The 24,374-nt window shown below is 43.3% G+C and overlaps 1 protein-coding gene across 1 annotated transcript; it reads right to left on the bottom strand.

The window, feature by feature from the left end:
* Positions 1 to 273: 273 nt before the first annotated feature.
* Positions 274 to 23,242, bottom strand: LOC129854094 (cyclic AMP-responsive element-binding protein 3-like protein 1). The gene is made up of 12 exons (XM_055920740.1): positions 22,869 to 23,242; positions 11,771 to 11,975; positions 9,298 to 9,464; positions 8,401 to 8,485; positions 6,318 to 6,475; positions 5,604 to 5,753; positions 5,327 to 5,385; positions 4,701 to 4,769; positions 2,589 to 2,688; positions 2,092 to 2,221; positions 1,044 to 1,293; positions 274 to 825 (listed from the first exon to the last, which is right to left on the bottom strand). The coding sequence occupies exons 1-12, from the start codon at positions 22,968 to 22,970 to the stop codon at positions 792 to 794; spliced, it is 1,509 nt and encodes a 502-aa protein (XP_055776715.1). The 5' UTR covers positions 22,971 to 23,242; the 3' UTR covers positions 274 to 791.
* Between the last annotated feature and the right edge of the window lie 1,132 nt (positions 23,243 to 24,374).

Raw genomic sequence — 24,374 nt, 5'->3', positions numbered from 1 at the left:
TAAACATTATGGGACAAAATGTGGTCAAATGGAAAATAAATGCCTTTGAAAGATGTATAATTCTAGCATGAGGCAATAGAGTGCATTTTAAGCGCTTTAAGCGAAAGGTAATAGAGGACAATCTTTGGAAAGTATCTATTCAAATATTTGCATGACCAATTGTGAAGTAGGAGAGGGAATTTCTATAACAGAACAACTGGAATTATAAATACCCCCCCCCCCCCCCCACCACCACCACCACCACCCCACATCCCTACCCCCCCCACCCTCCTATCCAATTTGCTATAGATCCGCTATAGATCACCCTTCACCTAAAGTACCCCCTGTGTTCTAAATATTTGTGGAAGTCCTTGAAAAAGCAGCAGTGTGATGGAATCTGAGGAGCACTTCATCTGCACAGAAGCACTGCAACCACACTCACCCAGTTGAACGTGCAGACAGACACACATAGCACACAGAGGTTTCAACAAGTTACTCAATTCAAACCCCTCTCACTCCCTGCTTCTGCCTCCAGTCAAACACGGCAGTCAAAGATGAAAAGTGGCTGTGGAGCTTTGATTGGAGTTGCCCGTCATTTCTATCTTCTTCACATACCCTCTTCATCCTCTCTATCAGGTGGGACTTCAGGGAATGGGATGGAACAGGAAAGCCAGGGAGCTACTGCAGGAGGTCAGGGGGTGCAGGGAGAGGTGGGTTGGGGATAGCACACTAGGGGGCGCCTTAGTGTCACTACACATCCACATGGGTAAGTCTGGAGAGCCGTGTGTTTTTGGCAGCTCCACCCCTAAAGGTTAAAAGTACTCCTCTCCTTCGGGGTTTGGCTCTCTGTGGAGGGGAGAAATAGTCCATCAGTATCACAGCAAACTCTGGTAACCTAACAATCACATTAATTAAAATACATTCTTCTTGTTGATGTTTGAGTAATTACAAGGAGCACTGATAAAATAATGAGTCCCTTGTTCTGAAGAGCAATTTGTGAGAATCTTCTCATTAACAAAGATGGAGACAGAGTCTACAGCCCTACTTGTCTGGCCTCAGTTTACATTTTGTGGTACTGCGGCTCTTCTTGGAGGAACTGGGCGCCGGTCCTGTTGTAGTCCACCGGATCGGAGTGAGCCTTGCTGAGGTACTTGGTGTTCTCGTGTTCGCCTGCGTGGCTGTCACGTGCCGACCGGTCCTCGGTGTAATCGAGGGGCGCCCCCTCCGAGCCGTCCCCCTGCATCTTCAGGAAGCCCCCGTGACCGTCCTCCAACGAGGAGCTCTCGTCGTAGAAGAGTAGGCTGCGGGAGCGGACTAAACAGACACAGACAGAGATAAATAGAGGCTGTTAATCACTGCCTTGATCCTCCAAACACTACAAAGGAACATAGAACCATTCCTATATTGTAAAAAATGAAAAACAAACAGTAAAATGTAGGTTTTCTTTTGAAGAACGGAATGGTTTTGAGCAGGACGGTCATCTTTATTCAGCAGGTGTGTGACGATCATGTGAGTTTTACAGGGAGAACAACTCATTACAGCTTCCTGTGCCATGCTGACTTTGGGTTTCTAAAGCAACCCAGCCCTCACCAACCAATTCTGAGTAGCCAGTAGGTCCATGTATGATTTCCATTTTGTGGTCAACAAGCTGAATATTATACCAGAAGGATATTGTGATTTCAGCTAACATCCTCGCCTGAGTCTGTTGCTTTTGAAATACTACAAGATAAGATGTAATGCCACATTGACGTCTAATTCAACTACACGATGTTCCCTTTGACATTATTTCTGGAAATGCTGTTAGGCAAGCAACATGTGACCTGAAAATATGCGATATGTATGGGACAACAAACTAAAGGCTTTGTGTTTCTCATGCTGTAGATGGTAGACTATTCTAAGTCAGGGTTTCCCAAACTTGGCCCTGCACGTTTAGTTTTTTTCTCCCTAACATTACACAGCTGATTCAAATAACCAAGTCACCATCAAGCGTTGATTATTCTAATCAGCTGTGTAGTGCTAGGGCAAAAACCAAAACGTGCACCCATGAGGGGCCCCAGGACCGAGTTTCCTGAAACTCTGTTCTAGGTGACAGGTGAGGGGTAGGGGACATACCCTGGCTGGCTGTGTAGACATCAGCCGAGGGGAGGGGCGAGGAGGACTTCACGGTATGGGACAGGGAGGAGAGCTCAGGCAGACAAGGCACAAGGGAGCCCAGCACCAGGAAAAAGCACAGCGCCACCACCTGGCGGGAGGGAACCAGAAACCATCAACAAAAGCACATGGTCAACATGAGCGACATGAGAACAGTGTGCTAGTGAGGTTCTGTTCTCCAGCTGAGAAGGCTTTTGCCAGTTTGAGTTCATGGGGTCGCCTCAGTGTGTTATAGTAGAGTAGGCCAGGCCACAAGCCAGTGTCCCTGTCCATTGCTGTGAGTCGTTTCACAAACAAAGCAGTCGTTTTCCCTTTTTAACAGGCATGACTATCCAGTCCAAGGAACACTAAATACACCGTATCTTAGGTCAGTGGGGAGCATCAGAAAACCCCCACTTTTTATGGGATTTTGCATGTCTGGTGCATGTGTGTATGAGAATAAATAGTATGCAAAGTACCATAAGGCATGTTCCTGTTTGTGTTGAGGCCATTTTGTAGGATTGGGGCACTTTTCCTGTGACCAGGGCCTGGAGTTTCTGGAGCTGCTGGAGTAGAGTTCTGGAGAGAGGAGGCAGATAATACATGTTTCAGATTGACTAATAATACAACTGTATTCACTTACAGAATCTACAATAATGATCCTCATGTGAACTTAAAACGTTCTCCAGAAGAGCAGAATCTAATGACTGTCAGTCATTACAATGATCCAGTTTAACTCCAGCTGTCGGATAACACAAAGCAAGCACCGTTACACACACAAACACACACAGATGACTGACAGTGAATTTTCACAGAAATGTATTGTAAATCCCCAAAATAATCCCTCTCCATCTGGCTATTTCCGTGACTTTAGAGTGAGTACAAAGTCAACTAAGATTGAACATAAAATAAACAATTACAAAAACAATCATAATTGTCTGGCTCTCCTGAGCATCCAGGACATTGAAGTTCATCTCCGAGAAAAAGGATAATGTGAGGATAACACATTGAGGAATTAGAGCTGGAAATTATATAAGACGTCTGTATTTCTAGTGTGTGAACCATGCTCTTCCTGTCCCTCCCCCTCACCACAAAATACAAGCTTTGCCCAAATAGAAAGCAATTCAAAACCACAAGCAATGCAGACGCCCACTCGGACTCTCTCTCTCTCTCTCTCTCTCTCTCTCTTTAGACATGAATTACTGTATGTTAGACAAACGTGAGTATTGGGTCAGGCTGCAATAAGAAATGAAACCAGGTGAGCTTTCATATTTTCACCACGAGAGGGAGCATGTCTTCCACTAATGGTAGAAAAGACCTTTCCAGTGTTAGCCTTCACATAACCCAAACACCATGAAACTATTTGCCATAACCACAATATGTGACTATAACACTAGTATAAAGTTCAAATACATGCAAACAGCTATACTGACTTTATATTGGTCCTTTGGGATACCCCAGATGCACAATAACAATTTGCATGCTGTTAATACCAGAGACTGAAAATACAGTAAATTCTGATAGAAGAAGAGCTTCATGTAATGGTCCATTTGGATATGAAGGTGATTATAATTTTTGGGTCAAATCTTAACAGGAAAATTCTCATGGAAACTCTGGAAACGGAACATTAACGTCCCATATGAGGAATGTCCATTGCATCATCACGTTTGAATTGAATCATGGTTGGTCAGTGCTTGCACAGTTGTGATCTATAAACCATATTGCTCCCAAGGGACTAAAATAGACTGTGTAAAAGAAAAGGAAAAAACACGAGTCGATCTTGACTGGGAAACATGTGCATGAGTGACTCTGTGACTCCTTCAACTTCTCAAGAGCAACCTTGGCCCTCCTCATGAACCAAACCTTTCCAGACGTTATAATTTAAAGTACAGCAAGCACTTAGCATCCAGCTAACTGTATGCGAGATGCATACATCACTATTAAACACATTATTTTTACTTGAGTACATTAGGACAACAGATTGCTTGTTGGGCTGCCATCTCGCATTGACAGATAAGCTCATTTTGTCCCCTCTTTACCAGCCAAGGCAAGGCATATGCTGTTGGAACACGCGCCCCACACGTTGTTGCTAGCTGGCTCCTGTGTGTTCCATTTGGACTGCCTGCTAGGAGCTGAGTCAGCCTGTGGTTTCCTTCTCGGGCCTCAAATTATTATGAGGCAGATTTGAGTGAGCACTTTTTGAGATGGTTCACTCTGTACTGTAATTAGGGAGAGGTATACTGTCACGCTGTTACTTTGATCCAAGCAACTTTAAATGCCTATTGTAAATTAGAGGCTGGCACAGTCTGTGATGCCTTTAGAGTCTGTGTAGTCTGTGATGCCTTTTATTGAGCCCAATCACTTGCACTTGCACAATGGTCAACACTGGGAAAATGTCCCCACCTAATGAAGGCTGTCGTAGTCACTGCTGAGAAGCAGTCAAATCACAGACAGCTATCATGAATAGAAAAATGTTATCCAAGGCTTGCTTGAAACTGGTGGTTCAGGGATGTGTCTAGCATCACTCAGAGCATGCTCCCACACGCACACACTCAGACACATAAAGTCTGTCACTCAAAGTCATGGCTCACCTGTTTGCACTCTCCAGTGTTTCCACCTTCTTCCACAGGTCACTGTTCTCAGACGTGTAGTTCTCCACCCTGTAAGACACAAAGTCACATCCATACATTCGATCTGCACATAGAACAAAATAGAAGAGTGACACAAATGCTTGCTGTGCTGGAGAATTAGGCTGTTTGACTGGCTATCTGACAATTTGGAATATACATTCTTGATAATCACAGACAACATGGGCTATTGAAATGCAGTGCTTGAATATTGGATGCTAACACAACACAGTCTGCGGTCATAGGAGGCATAATGGTAATGCTATAGCAACCTCTGTACCTCTGTAATGTATTTAGGTCTTAAATATGAACTAAAAAAACAACAATGACCATGGATGGAAAGTGAGGGATTTTCCTGGTAAGGAACAGTGGTCTACAGAGGCCTTTGCTGGAGTGGATTAAGTGATTGTGTGTGACTCAGATGGCCTTGTGTGACCGCATGCTTTAATGGACAAACGCCATTGGCATTAGCTAAGGAACAATCAAACAATGAAGGAGTGGAGGAATGAAAAAAGTGGAGAACAGGAATGACGATGAGAGAGGAGGAAAAAAGTTGGCAGACAAGAAAGGGGAGAGTGTCCTGCTTTTACTTTTTCTCCAGGCACTCCACGTACTCCTTCTTCTTCCTGCGACTCTCCTGGGCAGATATCTAGACAGAGAAGGGAGAGAGGGATCCCCAAATCAATAACAGCTCATATGATAAAAGGGAGGATATTAAAATATTAATATTGCTGAAACACTACTTTGAGATTACAGGTAAAAAAGTTTTTAAAAGTACAAATAGGTTTACACATTTTCTGTAAGCAAATCGTACAGATTTTTTTGACTGAATCTACATTTTACTTTCCAGGATGTAAGAGTGGGTACCTTATTTTTTATTTTCCTGCGAACCCTCTTCAGTGCCTTCTCCTCGGTCTTGGTGAGGGGCAGCTTGTTGGGTACGGGGTAACCTTCAGCGATCAGGGTGCGTTTCTCCTCCTCTGTCAGCATCAGGGGTCCTGAAGTGCCCTGTAGCTTCTGTGGAGAAATAAGGACTCTTTTTATGAATTGGTTATGAATTGGAGAATCTGAGGTGCTGTGTGTATTATATCTGTACACCAGGGCAGCTCCTAATGAAGAGACTAGACTAGGGTGGCGGTCAGGGTTAGTGTGAGGATGTGGAAATGAACTCCTAATATGTCCAGCAGCTGGGTTTGTCTGCAGCCCAGCTCATCGTGGGTGGCTCTGACTCTACTGACGGGAAGGGCTTGGAGCTAGGCCGGGGGAACCTCCTTCACTGATAGGGAACCATCCACAGCACAGCCCAAAGTCATCAGGAAAGGCAAACCATAGATCAGCCATGGGCTTAGATACTGTAATACTGCATGTGCACGCACATAGACTGACTCACATGCACTCACTGACATTCACTCTCACTCACACACACTCACAGACTCAGGATTAACATAAACATAGTTCCTGTTACTTACAAACAGCTTGATGTACAAAAAAAATGTACTTTCGCTCTGATTGGCACCATTACCAAAAGGCAAACGGTACACTGCTGGGGGGTGTGGCGAGTGGGACGGGCTCAGTACTTACGTGTGGGGCGGTAAGGAGGGGTGAGGAGGATATGGCAGCGGAGGAGCGGGCCTGTAGGCGGGCTGGGCTGGAAGGGGGCATGGAGTGTGGGCTCTGGGATCCATCACTGTCACTGCCATGGCTGCTGGGAGGGGTGGGGGGGAGCTGCAGCTGATCATCTGTGTATGTGGGGGGGGGGGGGGCAGAAAATAGGGTTCCAATGGTTATGAAATGCATCACTTGCAACATGACCCATATGCTCAAGGCCTTTGCCCATCTAACCTCATGATGATATACAGTCACTGTATAATGAGACAGAGGGGACAAAAGTCTGACTTCATCTGTCGTGTGGGATCGAGCTGAAAATAGTTAATTTAACTTAAACAGTGGAAAGCAGCGGTGCAAATCCAGACCTCATAAAACGGTCAGTTTTGCCAAGACATCCATAATTAAAATGGCAAATGACTTCCTGGACAGAGTCAGTTCAAACAGAGAGACAGCTTAATTCCAGTAAGTAAGGCAGCCAGTGCCTGCTCTTATTTTTATTGCTTGATCCCATCCTCCCATCCACTTGTCAGCAGTAGCCTCTGTGTAAGTATCTGAACTGAGCTCAGACAGGGATGGAGTGAGGACTGTGTTTTCTTAAGATATCTGTGCCAGGCAGAATTTCCCCCAACATAGTTCCCAAACACCAGGCCAGACCCATGCTGGTATGACCCATGGATTTAGTTTGGTGTGAGTCCAGAGTACACAGGACCCAGCTTTTATTCTGTTATTACTGGATAGGGAGGCGAAGAATGGGAGAAAGTGGACTTTGTTAAAGGCAGAGGCAGACACAATGCAGACGTTATTGTTCAGACTGCGCTCTGCGAAGGGAGGCAGGGCTAGACTGGACATGTGGTGCTGCTGGCTGTGGTTATTGAAAATAAGATTTATGGTCAACCAGATGGGATTCAGTCTTATATGGAGGTATTCCTCTGCACCACGAAGGCCATCTCTGCAACCCCTGAACCAGTAAAAGTGTCTCTTTAACCGGGATACTGTAATCTGCAGGCTGGTGGCTGAACAGGTCCAGCTGTATCTCTACAGGTGTATCTGGTCGGTTCTAGCTTCTACTCCAGTTGAATCCCTCTGTAGCTGCGGGTAGCCCTTCCTTGTCTCTCTGATACACTCTTTAAAAGGATTGAGAGATCTGCTGCTCCAGACAGAAATATTGAAAATGCAAATGCCAGATAGTGTCTTGGTACATCGAAAAAGGCGTTAATGTGCAGAACAAAAAAATATTGCCATACTTGAGGAAGGGATAGAAAAAGAGAGGGAACATAATCTTACTTAGCAGGTTAGATCAACGCCCCCAAAAAAGAGCGCTCAATCACCAGCACCACTGCTCTAATAATATACTTGCAGATTTGCGCCTCAATTGGCTTTTCCGTCTAACTTCATTAGCAATTAGATCAGAAAAACACTACATGAATGAACAGAGGCAGTCTCGTCTCGTGTGTGTAAGCGAAAAAATGGGAAAAGAAAAGCTAGCAGGTTATAATTGGAAACACTTCATATCTGAAATGAGCCATCACTAATAGTGTTGCATAGTGAAATACCTATTAGGAAAAGAGCACATTATACATCATTATGTGTCACACTTGCTTGCAGTAATTGCTCTTCCTATCTACCACAGCCTAGCCATTCACTTTAACAAAGATGGACTAATTCAGCTGAATAAGAGAGAGAAAGAACATGCAGACCACTGTCTGGAAGACTGATGTGTCATCAGGAATACACTGTAGTGAGTCACTGTGACGCACGCTTCATGACAGGTTTTTCTACCCCCCCCCCCCCCCCCCCCCCCGTGTAAATAACACACTCGTAGAAAGGCACTATGGCGGAATCAACTGGAGGTAAGCGCCTTTTGACACCTGCACATGACCTTTAAGATGAGAGGTGGGTCTTTGAGTGTGTAAAGGTCTCAAAAGAAACTGAGGCATCTACATGATGGAATGAATGGTAACTTAAAATCCAACCTTTCTTAGAACAGCTGGATACATAAGCCCTCAAGGATGTTTGAATGCCTTAATGTAATCTTGCTTATTGTCATGGTTCTCACCTGAAGGGATGTTGAGGAACTGGTTGACCTCTCTGGGCTCATCTTTGATTGCAGGTGTGGGGTTGAGGTTCAACTCTTTGGAGCCCTGGAATAAGAGTATTATTAACATTCTAGTATTTGTATAGGACAAGAGACATTCCAAGTGGTTCTGACAGTAAACACAGCTGAAGACAGTTCAAAACTATTTATATAACTGAAGAAAGGGAATCCATCTCCACCAATGGTTCTTGGAAGGCATCCAACTGAGGACCATTTAGCCAGGACACTCACCATTTGAGACTTATATAGTTAATTCTTACAGCTGGAACAAATCGGATGACCATGCCCTAATCCTAAATATTCACAGAACATGAAATATCCTATGAATTTGAAGATGTTCAAACTAAAATAACTATTGTGAAAAGAACCGGTACTGTAGTAATGTGTGCTTGGCTAGAGGCCTGGTAACCAGTGATAACTGGTAATAGCTGTGCTGGGGTTCACATCTGACTGCTAAGCCCCACCTCAGCCCCACAAACCATGAATTACTTCCATGGACAATGATGCATGAGTCACAGTGCTGGTCCTGTAGGGGTGCACTGTGTGAATGGTTTATTTCCTCCACTTACAAACTCCGTTTCTTTTCCTTTTAATAATCACATTTTGACCTACATTTTGTGTCAAAAATTAGATTTTAGGTTACCGTTCCTGCAAGACACTAGACTCCAAATTCCAAATTCATAGATGTCCTTCAAACAGCTCAAGTTTTAGTCGAAGAGGAGAAAGCCAAGAGAGATCCCTATGGCTTATAAAGAGGCTTAGTCTTCCATAGCTCTTGACACGCAGGAAAAAAGGCTTTCCCTGGTAATGGATCAGGATAGGTTCTAGGTGATAGTTTCTATGGCTGCAGTTTCTTACTGTGTCCCCCGATGAGCTCCTGTGAGGTGGTGGGGCGAGGTTGAGAGGCTGGAAGCATGAGTTCCCCATGGAGAGGTCTGTAGAGGAAGGCTCTGCCTGTTGATCAGGCTCCTGCTTTACCAGGATGGCCGTCAGGTCCTGGCTGAAAGACCACATTCCTTCAAACTCTGGGGAGAAAAAAAAGAAGACATGGTAAACTATTTAGTTGTATGTCTCAAGGGATATCATTACATAACTAGTACGCTACGTGAAGTAGAGTATCAAACCAAGAAGCCCCCCTGTGTATTTCAAAGGGACACCCTTGGGATACTACTAGAGGTGAGCAAGATTGGATCACAGATCAGTGTACATTAAAGCAGCAGGTGTGACGCACATCTACAGAATGGATCGTCTTTATGGTCCAGGGCTAACGCGAAGCAGCTGATTGTGAAAGCCAATAGCTTAAACTTCGAGGACTTTCTGCCTCCGAAATGAGTTTCCTCCTCCGTTAATAACCTCTGTGAAGATGGCAAACAGTGAGAGGCCAGTGAGTACAAAGCCTCTCCTGAAGAGGGGCCGTCCTGCAGTTTCAAAGTCAGGAGTAAAAGCACTCACAACCAGTGGACCTCGTTAGCAGCCTGGTTTTTCCCTCATTTGTTTGCTGGCACCCCGATTGGATCGATAAAACATTACAGAGGCTTATAAAAAGGTAGTAAGCAAGCTTTCAAGTTGTGCTCCTTAACAGAAGACAGGTTGGGGTGTGGGCGAGATTCCCATGGCGAGGAGGGGAAAGGGAGCAGTGGGAGACTGATTACAGGGAGGGTGTAAATCCCTCCCCCACTGGGGTTTTATGTCCACAGACTTTACCCCATGGGGGAAATCCGAAGTGGCATCAAAATCTTCAATCCACTCAGCAAAGTCTACTGTATAGGCAACCTTGGCAACATTCTAAATTGTCCACAAACACAATAAATAATGTACTGTAAGATGAGTGAAATATTGCAAATACTTATTTTACAGTAGTAACAACTTTCCCTTGGATTCTACATCAACAAGTCATGGCTTGCAATATATCATGATGAGGCCTTGGCTTTTCTATGGGAGGATTCCATCAGGGAAGCAACAGGATGTACTGAATGAATGCGACCAAGGACACCACTAACCGTAACTGGTATGTCATCACAAATAATTAATGCAAACCAACAGAGCATCCAGGTCATTTTATGTACAGTATCTAGACAGTAGCTCACATCTCATGGGATGTCATGGCTACAGCCTGCCCATACCCATGAGCCCATGTGTTGTGGCCCTGAGGAAGCATCAGGGTTGCCTTTGAAGTTTACAGGCAGGTCAGTACAGTTAGTCGGACTCCCCTCACTCAGCATCTGAGTGGATTGGGGCAAGGCCTGGGAGCTCATTAGCCAGGTTATGAGAGGGGATGGCAGTTTGATCTCCACACATTACACCTAGGTGGAGAGCAGTAAAGCAGCTAGACACCCCCTTTAAACAGCCAACCTCTTTAAAAATGGGCATTTCACAGTGATTGGTGCAAAGGGGATGGGAAATCAAATCTGCGTTGGCAGCAGGGCTCTCTGGGTGCCTCTGCTCTGTCGACAGTTTGTGAACTTGACTGCTATGGTAGTGCTGTGCATCTACATGCACACTCTCATATTGACATTCAGTGGAAGGAATGTGTGTGGCCATGGTCCGATATGAATCGATTTCATTAGATTCCATCCATTTGTGGATTTCATCCATTGTTCCATACATCTTACTGGGGATCCGTGTATACTTTTTTGGGCCAGTGATTTAACAGTGATTTCCATGTGTAAGACTGTGGTTTTTAACACGCTGTTTAGTCCAATGTCATGCATTCAGTCTACCCTAAGCCTTGTGACGCAACCGTTTCTGAGAGCCAAGGCAGTTGTCCGTCTGCCTTGGCTCTCAGAAAGGGTTGCCCCCCCCCCCCCCCCCCCAGCAGATCCCCTTTTTTATTTTTTATTTATGGCTCTTCTTTTCCTTGGCCCCGAGCACAAGGGAAATAAAGGAGAAACATTTGCAGCTTGGAGTCATTGCAAGGGCTGCAGAAGCCACATGATGTGTGTGTGTTTGTGTGTGTGTTGGCTGACTGCCTGGAATTCCCTGACTTGCTTCCTTGATTCCTCCAGGGTGGGCAGGGCTTGGCTGGGAGTGTACTATGTGAGCTCGGCTCCTTTGGATGGGTTCTCTGTGCGGCACGGGAGCGTCAGGAGATAGGGCAGGAGCGGAGAGCGCGGACACAGATCTGATATAGCTATTCTAGTGACGCAGGACTTACACTACTATCAAACTATAGACCTTGTACACCTAGCAGTTGTGTACAAGGTCATTGTGCTGTAGATGCATTGCTTCTTGTTAATTTTGGGGGGGGGGGGGGGGGTCTGGGGTCTGGGAGGAGGTTAACCCATGATGAACAAGATCAAAGAAGAAGGACCAAAAATAATGCTTTTCATACCTGCTTCCTCATCCATTTTGATGGACATGGAGGGGCTCTGGGGGGCAGAGTCTCCACTCAGGGAGTAGCTGTGTTCTTGCTGGATGTCAGGGTTGGGTGGGTCCATCTCCATGTCCAGCAGTGGGTTCCTGTCGGCCAGGAGGTGGTCATCAAAGAAGCTGCTGAACAGCTCGTTGGAGAAGTCCTCCATCTGCTCCGAGAAGTGCTGCAAAAACAAAATCACCAACAAACATTCATCACATCGGACCGCCTTTAATCAGAAAATCATGTAATCGAATCCCATACCAAAATATACAAATGTAGACCTGCTCTTGGAATTATGAGTCGTACCATTTCACACATGCAGTCCTTGGGTTCTATGCATTAGGGCACCAGTACATGCTTCAGTTTTTCCACTACTTTTGTTTAGCTAGCAGACAGGGAATCACTGCTGGTGTGCAGAATCAGAACAGCTCTATTAAAATCCCTAGGGACACAGTGGTACTCTGGCTGTAGTGTTCTAGATAACCCTTGTATTCCACATCACAGACCAGTTCACATTCACTTTCTCTACACTCCACCTCCTCTCAAACCAGCTATGCCTAATGAATCCCAACAACACATACCACTAATTGCATGTCAGGCACAATGACCAACATGACTAGCTGTAATTAAAAACAGGCCAGCAGGCTCCACTCGTTTCCCCAGATGTGTAACAGGACTTTTTATCATCCATGATATGCAGAGGGGAAATATAATCAAGGGAGTTTATAATAGCTAGAGCTGTTATAAAATGCATTGTTACAACAGTAAACGTAATGTGAAGAACGCAGATTATTTCAGGCCCATTATCCGGTTGGGGGAAAAATGCATTTAATTACAGATCAGAAATAATAGAAAACCCCATAGATGGCAGCGGCACTGTGGAGTCAATACAATGACTGTATTAGTCAATCCAGAGCCCGAATGGCTATATGATTTGCATTGAAGGACATCACCATCGCGGACATGTTGAGACATGTTGAATCATCCTGGAAATAAGAAAACTTGTGGAGATCTGTGTTTCATTTGAACACATCTACATCTTTAACTACATCAATTGCACATAAACGCTTGCTTCTGGGTATGGCTCTTGAAGGTAGGTTGACATTAATCACAGTGAAGAGAATTCCAGAGGCACCGTCACTCCATCTCTTACCAAAGTGATTAAAGTTTTTCATGTCCCTCACCAATGTACGTAAGTTGCATAGCTTTACAAGTATGAGACGCGCGCAACTATTCACAGTACAGCGACCTGTGGGGCAGTTTGTTTGCTGTAGAGGGGAGTGTCTTAGGTGTGACCTGTAACTCGGGCATGAGAGCTGCACAGCCGTCAAACAAAACACAGTGTACGCTGCCCACAGCACCAAAGGCATCCCCATTTCACTATCTGCTGGGCCTCTCACACGCCTAAACATTGTGAATTCTGTGACAGGAAAACCAACATAGATCAAGCCCTGGCCATCTGTGTGTTCCCACGGAAGGCGGTATCATCATACAGACAAAATATCTACATTTGCTGATAGTATTTAGGCCTAACAGATGAAATGATCTTGCTAGTGGAGGTGAGTCAATTCCAAACAGTACTACACATTCACCCTACTTGTCATGTTCTCATGATAAGGATTTGGATAAAGTGCAAGGGAGTATATAAAAGGCTCACTGTCCTTAGTTTGCTCCGTCATTATCTATGTACACAAAACTTAACCGGATATCAAACACCATTAAATAGAGCTGATGTCGGTCGAGAGCAGTGTATGCTTAATAAAGAAAGGCACACTGGCAATACTAGATGATCCGGCTTATTTACTTTATGCAACACCATTGCCGTCAGCAGGCACACTAACCACTATGGCTGAGTGCGCAACAGGATAAACAGTTCCACCCAGACCCTTTCATCTACAGCAGGAGGTTCCTGTTGTGCACCGTGTGCGGCGGATGTGCTTGCGCCCCGAGATAATCCAGACTGAACTGAGTGATATGTTTCACTGCCAAGCCAAGAAGAAGGTGGCCATTATGGTGGTTGGAAAAGACAAACACAATCACAATGTGTATATTACACAGATAAATGGTTGGTTTTTGCAGGCAGCAGGCTGTAGCCTCATTCGGTTTGAACACTGGCAGAATTTCCTAAGCAAATTTGAAATTTGGTTTGGGGAGTTAGCTCCTTTTGAAAATGTAGAAGCCGTTTAAAAACGAACAAATGCACAAACAAATTGAAAATTATTTAATGAAGTCGACACAATATAATTTAAATGCATGCTCCCATGGTAGAGTTTCTCGGTACTCTGATTCAGTCTGTGGTGGTGATGATGATGCAATCCCTCAAATGTTTCACATATGGCCTTCTCCTCAGCATCCCAGAGACCAAGATGTAGAATTTCAGAGGCAGACAGGGGCCTTTTCTCCCTCGTGGCACTTAAATAGTCTTTTAAAGAGACCCAGTTACTGAATTTGGGTCATACTTGGGACGGAGTAAAAATAACATTACACTTTTTCTTGGTGGAGTTACTATGACGATTGTTTGCACATGAACCCACTAGAAATGTAAGCCGGAAAGCCAAAAAGATCACAGATTCTTTGGGAGTTGCCCCTCATATGACATTTTCTCTAGATTGCTAATTATGTTTTGGCTAGAGCACCAGACAGCAGGCTTTGAAGTACACCAAGTCATACCAGGACGGTACTTGCATGCATAATGACTGAGGGAATATTTTAATTCTCCGCTTAGAATGAGACAGAGAAAGCTTGCTTTTTGAACAGCAAACAGGTAATGAGAATTCATTATAGTTTTGGCACACAAGTTCTTCTCTCGTCTATCATTTTAGTGGTAACGATGGCAGACAATAATTACAGAGGTCTGTCAGAATGGGATGGGAAGAGAAACACACTTAAGCACCTTGAGGGAATCATATCTTCCCTGTCTGGGGTGGAGAAAAGACCCTTTCTGCTGCCCCAGATGTTCCCTCAGCCCTCGCCGGCCCATCTCTCCAGCTGGGGCAGCTGGTACAGGTCTGGACAGACAGGAAGCCCCATAGAGGGGGAAGGGCTGCTGGGTGCTACTCTTTCTGGAAGACCTCTCATTAAAACTCTCTGCGGCTGAGAGAGAGAAAGATAGACCACTATGCTATAGGGAACCGAAGAGGTTAAAATGTTCCAGAGTAACTCGATTCCCTACTCTACATCACTGCCTGAGCAATCAGGCTCCGGAGCATTGTCTGTGCAGATACCTAGCAGCCCGTTTAAACGCTTTGCCCTCTAAAGCAAACTATGATAATAGATGCCAAATATGTTAGCGCCCACTGCAGTTATGGATTTGGAAAGCAAATATTGTATTTTTAGAAACCACAGGCGCAGGGATAAATGTACAGAATTCTTGGGAGTATCGTACTAACTGTGATTTGGAAACAAGGAAAGTGTTTTGTTTGGCTTGTTCAGAAGGGGTGGAACATTACCATATCTATCTGAAACAATCTAGACATTCTACCACACACTACATAAGCCCTTTAAGCCTACCCTCTTGTCATTGAAGTGGTGCTTTTATTTCTAGCGAGGCATAATCATATCAAGTATTGCACTCTCTCCTGGCACACAGTATCACATTCGGTGAAAAGAGAGCATAAATAAATGTCTATGCAGTAGACATAGTAAACACTGCACTGAAGTCAAGCAGCTCATAGTAATACCAATGTGTTTCTCAGCATAGCTTGTGGTGATACAAAAACTATGTCAGCTCTGTGACCAATCAGAGCAACGCATGCAAATTAGCCAGGCACTTGCAAGAAGGAAAACTGGAGTGCAAGGTTCGCATGGAGAAGCTCAGCAGCAGGAGAAAATGTGCGTTTGTAAAAGGAAAAATAAATCGGCCAATAAAAGTTTGGGCCGGGGACCCAAGCCAAGAAAGCTGCTAGACTCTCAGATCTGCCGGAATGGCTGTTATGCAGTTCAAATGTGGCTGCTCTGTGGAGATTTGCCCTTGTTGCTGTGAGAAGACAAAGAATAGAAGCAGCAGCTAATACAGTTTGTTCTTATAAGAACAATTATTATTTGAAGAATTGTGCTTAAAGATGCAGTTAAAAACTGAAAATCAACAGAAAAGATGAGCACAATATGACTGTTATGATCTGGACTATGTTAAGTTTGACATGCCTGGAAGAATATCTAGAGGACACACGCTACATTAGTACAAGAGAGGAGGAAATTCCAAGCGAAAAGCATGCGCGTTCAAATCAGCTGTGATCCATAAAGTTGACAGCTTGACCTAATCTGACCTCCATTGAAAACCTCTTAAGTTGCGTGCAAACATTTGGACTTGAGACTGCTGCATCCAAATGTTCACATCTGCAACTTTAAGGGCCTGGTCACATGTCTTCGCTTGTCACATTGCCGCTGGCTCCCAAATTGGACCAGATGCTACAAGATGAGCCTGATATGGGTCTGATGCTTTTAACGACTTGCAATTGAGGTGCATAATGCTAAAGTGTACACACCTGAAGCCCTTAGGATAAAGGTACAGGGAGGTTTTGAATGTATCCCCTGATTCTCACCTACTACCTGCTATTTGAGGAAGACATTTGGAAGTAGCGCTTCCGTTTAAATCAGAATTACAATGATGTCCAACAAAACAACATATGTGTGTTAAACACAATTTACATACTGCTTGACATACTGTATTATGCATGTAATCACTGGTTTTTCCAAAGCTCTCAAATCAACCAGACTTGACACTCACTGACTCCTGCTCCTCACTGAGCCCAACATTTAATTTATTCATCTAGTGTTGAGGCAGCAGTCAGCAGTCCCATGGCCTGAATTTCCCTCTGCATGAGCAGCGAGGGAGCACCCTAAAGTATAGAGTAGACCCATGAGCTCCCATCCCCCACATTCCCTGAGTGGAAAGGCCTGGTTTCTTAATTCCAGTGCAGATGCTTTCTTTAGCAAGCAGAGGGGTTTGAAAACCACAACCACTAGAGACAGGCTTCTGTGTGTCACTCTGACTGGTTTCCTGACCTTTAAGGGATTGTTTGGATCCATTTAGAGTCTGTGATAGATTAGAGGAAGCCCAGAAAATATTATTGTTGAGGGGGGGGGGTCACCTTCTCACTGAAGCTCCAGGGTCCTGAGAGTCTGGAGTTCTACTTTGCTGTGGCTTCTGTGGCCAACCAAATGGACTGCAAAACCAAAGTCACTTTAAAATCACTTCTCAATACTTTCTCCAGCTTGCAAACTCACAGTCCCAACCATTCTCTCTCTGACTGTTTGTCCCCAATTTCCTGTGCTCAGCTTGGTCTTGCAGTGTGTAATTTAGTTGCTGCTTTTCCCATTGACTCCCACTCAAGACAATGACAATTTCTCACAGCCGGTTGCACTTCCTGAGACTAATAATGGACCTTAGTACACTTAATTGACTAGTCTGAACTTCAAGTACTATCTTCTTAAAAATAAATATTCTTTGGGATCGGTGTCCCATCCACGGGACGGTTGAGCTAACATAGGCTAATGCGATTAGCATGAGGTTGTAAGTATCAAGAAAATTTCCCAGGACATAGACATATCTGATATTGGCAGAAATCTTAAAAATTCTTGTTAATCTAACTGCACTGTCCAATTTACAGTAGCTATTACAGTGAAGAAATAACATTCTATTGTTTGAGGAGAGTGCACAATTTTGAACATGAAAAGTTATTACTAAACAAATTAGGCACATTTGGGCAGTCTTGATACAAATTTGGAACAGAAATGCAATGGTTCATTGGATCAGTCTAAAACATTGCACATACACTGCTGCCATCTAGTGGCCACAATCTGAATTGCACCTGGGATGGAATAATAAATGATGGCCTTTCTCTTGCGTTTCAAACATGATGTTACAAATAAAATACAAAAGAACGGGGGGGGTTTTCTTTGTATTATCTTTTATCAGATCTATTCTGTTATTTTCTCCGACATTACTTTCAAATTTCCACAAACTTCAAAGTGTTTCCTTTCAAATGGTACAAAGAATATGCATATCCTTGCTTCAGGACCTGAGCTACAGGCAGTTAGATTTGGGTATGTCATTTTAGGGGAAAATTTTAAAAAGGGCGGATCCTTAAGAGGAATCATTGTAAGCTTTGAAAGAATTTACAGCCTTGTTCCAGCAAAGGTTAACACCAGTCTACAATGTTGACTCGGTCTGAGAGAACCAGCGAGGCAAGGTATGAATGAACTGTGGTTGAAATGGGTCAGGGAACAGGAATCCAACTGTTATATTTGAATCCAATTCATATCAGTGTGACAGTCATTCAAAGGTGACTAACCTGTGACTAACCTGTATCCCCGAACATTGTGACTAACCTGTAACATTGTGACTAACCTGTTACTAACCTGTATCCCCGCACATTGACTCAGTAACAGTACCCCCTGTATATAGCCTCGTTATTGATATTTATTGTGTTACTTTTTATTCTTTTTTACTTTTGTTTATTTGGTAAATATTTTCTTAATTTCTTGAACTGCACTGTTTGTTAAGGGCTTGTAAGTAAGTATTTCACGGCAAGGTCTACACATAGCTAACCAATTAATTTGGTTACTTATATGGAAAGTGGATTTTCAGACAGGTTTAGTCTGACAGGTACAGCCAGTCCTACTGCTCCAATAGAGATGTGTAGGTGGATATGACAAAAAGACTTGCCTAGAACTGTCCCTGCTATGTCTCCTGAAAGCCTCTCCCTGAAATCTATCCCTGAACGCTCCATCCTAACAATGTGTTCCAGATTAAGTCTGGCTTCTTCTGTTCTGCTGTTTCATTTACAGAGCTGGTTACCAGAGACTACAACAGAGGACTGATTTACAGACTGACAAAACTGCCCACCAGCCTTTCATACAAAATAAAGTAGATTAAATAGACACATCTACTTGTCTCTGGACACTCAATAAGCCAAACAACTCACAGTTCCATTTAGTACCATATAGGCTAGTCGGAAACCACAAGGATAACATTTATAATGTGAATTAAAATGTCATACCAGTGTGAAAATAACCTGCAACAGATTGATACAATGCTGCAGATATATGACTCTTTGTAAGCTTGGAGGATGGGTGGGTACTTCAACTACAATGGGCATTATCCTCTTATTACAAGATGATAAACAAACGGATACCTTCAAGGATGTGATGAGAAGGAAATGGGTGAAGGAAATACTCATGTCGATATAAGATAAAGTACATGAGAACTTCCCTGAAAATAGGCTATAGGCTCACCAGAACTTGGTCCAGTTCAACATTTGTGGAAGCTCCTATTACTCAGATGTCTAAATCAATATACTATTTCAGAAATCTTTTTCAAATGTATATTCATAGAAAACACATAATTTCTAGTTCTAAGATGTTCTATAATCCACATTTTCATGGGCCTACAGATTTTTTTCTTCTAAGAGCAATAGACATGGGTATACTTTTTTAAAAAAACAAGAATGACCGGCATTTTTAACAATTCAGTGAGGACAATATAAGAGACACGCACCATCACCAAAGATAAAACACTGACTGGTTTGACAGTATATGCTTTCTAAATTGATCACAGCCTGCAACTACCGCAGGTTAGAGCTTATTTCCAGGGTGTGTGCTCCGCACTTGACTGAAAGGCACCACCACGCCTTTGATATTCACCTCAGAGACAAAGTTGAAGGGCTGATACTAGCACCTTGAATGCTTAATCTTTCTCAAGACATCTTAGTTTGTCACGTATCTCTTTATTGATCCTTCCATGACAGACACACATCAGTATATACCAGGGCTGCCCAACCCTCTTCCTGGAGATCTACTGTCCTGTAGGTATTCAGTCCAACCCTAATTTAGCAGTTCTGATTCGGCTAGTTAAGGTCTTGTTGAGCAGCTAATTAGTAGAATCAGGTATGTTAAATTAGGGTTGGACTGAAAAGCCACAGGATGGTAGATCTCCAGGCAGAGGGTTGGGCAGCCCTGGTATATACAGTACAGTGCCTTCAAAAAGTATTCATACCCTTAGATTTTTTCAAAGTGGGATTAAAATGGATTTAATTGTCATTTTTTGTCAAATATCTACAATGTCTCTGCAATGTCAAAGTGGAAGAAAAATTCCCCCAAAAATTGTATTCATGGAAAATAAAATATGAATATATTTTGATTAGATAAGTATTCAACTCCTTGAGTCAATACATGTTAGAAACATATTTGGCAGCGATTACAGCTGCGAGTCTTTCTGGGTTTGTCTCTAAGAGCTTTGCAAACCTGGATTGTACAATATTTGCCCATCATTCTTATATATTTTTTTCAAGCTCTGTCAAGTTGGTTGTTGATCATTGCTAGACAGCAATTTTCAAGTCTTGCCATAGATTTTAAGCCGATTTAAGTCAAAACTGTAACTAGTCCACTCAGGAAATTCAATGTCCTCTTGATTTAAGCAACTTAGGCTGCAATAAAGCTAATCACTGACGGATACACTATTATATACTAGCATTTCGTCTGAATTCGTTCAATGCTTGATTGATAGCAGAGTGTATAAATCAAACTACCTCACCTCACACCTGATCAAGTTATAGAGTAGAATCACCTTATTGACCACTTGAAAGTGGAAGTTTGTAGCAGGGGTTTACGCTCCTTAGCGGAGAACACATGTAGCAGAAAGTGTAAATGATTGTGAAGAACTAAGAGCCAATGGCCTGCCATTTGGTAGACTGGTTTCTTTTGCATGCATACATGAATTTTCAAAATATTACATAACTTTGTCATAGCCATCCATTATGGACTGGCTCCAAAAACAGCAGTAGAAAGCTCAGCGCAATGAGTCCCTGTAGGAACCTAGTGGGAAGGAATGCAGCTAGCTGGTCTCTTTACCTCCTCCCCCTGCCAAAAAACTCCTTTCCACCCCCACTCTACATTAGTGTGTCTCGACAGCAAGGCCTCGACTTGCTGGAGTTTTATGGCATGCCCAGTCACGCTCCATCACCTATGAGCAGAACTAGCTGCTGGCATGTGTGGGACACAGGCATGTCGGCCAGTCACCTGCCAGCTGGGATCCCCCCTCTTCCACACAGACACACAGACACACACTTGCAATGCAGCACTTGCAGGTGCAGTTCTATTCTGTGCATCCATATAAGTGAATATTTAACTTCTGCAGTCAACTACAGTATGCTACTGACTTTTTATCCGACAGGAATTTCTCTTATCATTCAAATAAAGTGGGATTGACCAGACCAGCCAAATATGAAGATAACCTGCACACCAATTACAGTCTGTAATCCATTTAAAAGGAATGAACACCCTCTGACACATTTCTGAAAGTCGTATCATAAGAATATGCAAATCTCCACCCATGGGCATCCTAGTTAATGTGGCCACACTCTGATCTTAAAAGCTACACAATAGCCTGCAGCTTATCTGATTTACCCACCCATGCAATTACCTAAAATGTAGGGTAAGTGCTTGGCAAGAGGGTCATCAAAGGCAGCATACGAAAACCCCAAGGCAGCCATTGAAATTCTAACTCCAAGCTATAAATAAAAAAGTAGCACACAGAAACCTAAACAGTTGAAATCCTTAAATGACCCACCTATATTTAAACCCCCATAATAGTTGGTAAAACAAACACCGCCTATTACTTGCCCCCTCCCCCCACCCTTCCTCCAAGGCTGTCAGTGTGTAATTTTGTTGTAATTTTTAAAGGCATAAAAGGGTTCTTTCACTGAAGAGGCCCCGGGCTGAGCCTCATCACTTCTGCCTACAGATGGGCTTCAACAGAGGGCTGTGCAGGGGGAAGCAGCGGCAGACCGGTGAGGGGTGCACGCAGCACACACACACACACAGGCCCCCATTCACTCTCACACAGCACTGAGACGGCAGTCAGTTGCTAGAATCTGAACGCATTCACACCAATGACAGACTGGTCCTCTCCTCCCTGTCTCTGTCCCCTAGAAATCCCCCAACCACAATCAAGCCATTGAGGGCCAGGGGCCAGGCTTGATACATACCCTCACAGCTGGGAGAATGTGGAGGGACATCTGAGTCTATTATAAGTCTGTCAAATCCCCATTGAGAACACCCTCATCCTCAAGTGTACCAAGTGCATGACTAGCTGAGCTGATGTGCTGATTCAGTGTGAATGCCATTATGTCACATGATTTCCCATTCATCTGTGTGAAGCATTTCCAGTTACACTTCTTTATGTCCAATAGGTGTTTGGATTAGATGAAATGTTGACCCATTGGGGAGTAGTTGAAGATACAAACCACCACCACTCTCTCCTCAGAAGAATGAGTAATCATGGAACATTCAAATCCTAATGGGATCCTTTCAAGATTGCTCACCATTTCTCCAATAGCCCATTGGCTGGTCCAGTCTTCCACCACCTAGTAACAATGATGTACTCCATCTCTTTGTGGTGGGTTTGTTTAGTCTTGGTACAGTTTGTCATTTTCCAGTGACATGTACTCTTGATCCCTGTGTGTAATGTGCTGAATATTGAACTTAACTACTAAATGAGGAATATTCTCTTCAATTGGATCAGAGTCATTTATTGAGGGCCATCATAAAAGTGTGATAGTTTTCACATACGTCACAACAGTCTTTACAAATGCACTGAAGCCGGATGCATGAGCAGGATCAACTCCAGCTAACACGCCCACTTTATGTCCGGCACGATTGGGAAAGAGAATTTGCTGAATTACACAGCTGAGCAAATTAAACAGCAATAGCCTACATGCCGGCTGTTTATCTTTCGTAATCGTTGCAGACACGCATGTGACGAACCCAGCAACTTTCTCTGACGCGCATTGGATATTTGCAGTGTAGTCTCACAGCTTAATTCATCCATAAATCAGTTTATTACAGCGTAATTAACACATCTATCACAGTCGAGACAGAAGAACACTGCTGACACTGTAGACATTGAAGCATTAATTGCATAGGCTGTGGGCATACAAGCCGAATAATATATTTTAAACATCTGGGGAATAATAGCGACACACGATTTACGCTGCATTACAGTTTGTCAATCACTGTGTGCGTAAAGATAAGTGTAGATAATATGTAGAATAGAAAAAATAACATCTGCACGTACCACATTGTTGAGAAAATCCCCTTCATTCAAATCCTCAAGGTCCAACAGGTTGGCACTGGGGAAAAGTTTATCCGGGGCGAAATTGTCCAGAATGGTGTCCATAAGTGCAATTGCTATAATTAAACTCTATGATAAAATATTTTTCACAAAAGCAATAGAAGGCGAATAGTTAAAAAATTTAAAAACCGATGACAACAGCTGTTTTAGGCTACTCTGTTCTGAGCTGTCTCTTATACAACTATAATTTTGTTATGCATCCCGCGACTCAATAGGTTGTTGTGCTTATTAAGATATGATTTTAGATTTTATATGCGTTGTTATGATGCGAGGTGTCCTCTAGTTCAATCAAATCAGTGACATCCAGCTGCGCTCTGTCTCTAAGGAACAAATCACCTGATTAATATTCATGATGGTACCATCCCACTTTCTCTGCACTCATCCCCTCCTCTTTTTTATTTTTAAAGAAGCAGTAGCCTCGGTATTCTCTGACTCTTCTCATAGCTTTTGGAGTATTTTGAGTGGCATGTAGAAAGTGCAAATCTCCAATTAAAAAACTTCAGGTGTATCTCTGTGAAGGTCATCTCACAACATTAGCAGTTATAACACATGTATGACAATAATGACCCCAACATGTAAAAAAATCAGATAAGTTGACTGAGAACACATTCTCATTTAGAGCAATGACCTGGGGAAGAGTTACAGGGGGATGAATAAGCCAATTGGAAGCTGGGGATGATTAGGTGACCATGAAGGTATGAGGGCCAGATTGGGAATTGAGTCAGGACACCAGGGTTGACACCCCTACAATAAGTGCCATGGGATATTTAGTGACTACAGAGAGTCAGGACATCCCATCTGAAAGAGAGTACCCTACACAGGGAAATGTCCCTAATCACTTCCCTGGGAATTTTGATTTTTTTTTTTAGACCAGAGGAAAGAGTGCCTCCTACTGACCCCCCAACACAACTTCCAGCAGCATCTGGTCTCCCATCCAGAGACCAACAAGGACCAACCCTGCTTAGCTTCAGAGGAAAGCCAGCATGGGATGCAGGGTGGTATGCTGCTGGATAAAAATGGACCGATTGATATTTACAGAATGATTACCTGGAGGAAAATCATTTTTGATTAGGCCTAGTCCAAAAACATATTTTGCACGGACTGGCCTATAGTCTATGTTCTGTTCTGTTCAGTTTGAGGAGAACGCGAAGATGAGGAGGACTCCGGTCAACTTTGATAGATTGCTACTACTATAATTAATTTATTAAATACAATATGTTTCTTTCTCATGATGTATTTATCAGAGTAAATGACCCCACGGTAAGCCAGATTTGAGTAACTTACATTGTGGTGCTGAAACACAATCAATTGGAAATGGACAGCTCATGGGGCTGAAAGTAGATACATTTGAGTAGGTATAATTAATTTCAACCATCCTCATTTAATTAGACTTTACTAACGACAGCCTATTTCTTCCTATTTAAGAAAATAGGTAGGCCTACCTGTTTG

Source organism: Salvelinus fontinalis, chromosome 4, assembly GCF_029448725.1.
Source record: "Salvelinus fontinalis isolate EN_2023a chromosome 4, ASM2944872v1, whole genome shotgun sequence".
In the NCBI taxonomy this organism is placed as follows: Eukaryota; Metazoa; Chordata; class Actinopteri; order Salmoniformes; family Salmonidae; genus Salvelinus; species Salvelinus fontinalis.
Note: the sequence above shows the minus strand (reverse complement) of the source record. Positions and strands in the feature narration are given on the sequence as shown.

Bases quoted from the DNA above. Each gene is read 5' to 3' on its own strand.
- LOC129854094 (XM_055920740.1), bottom strand. From the start codon at position 22,970: ATGGACACCATTCTGGACAATTTCGCCCCGGATAAACTTTTCCCCAGT. The intron at 8,486-9,297 runs GTAAGAAACTGC...CTCTTATTCCAG, and splicing joins GGAGCTCATCGGGGGACACA to GGCTCCAAAGAGTTGAACCT. The intron at 1,294-2,091 runs GTATGTCCCCTA...GTGTCTGTTTAG, and splicing joins TGTCTACACAGCCAGCCAGG to TCCGCTCCCGCAGCCTACTC.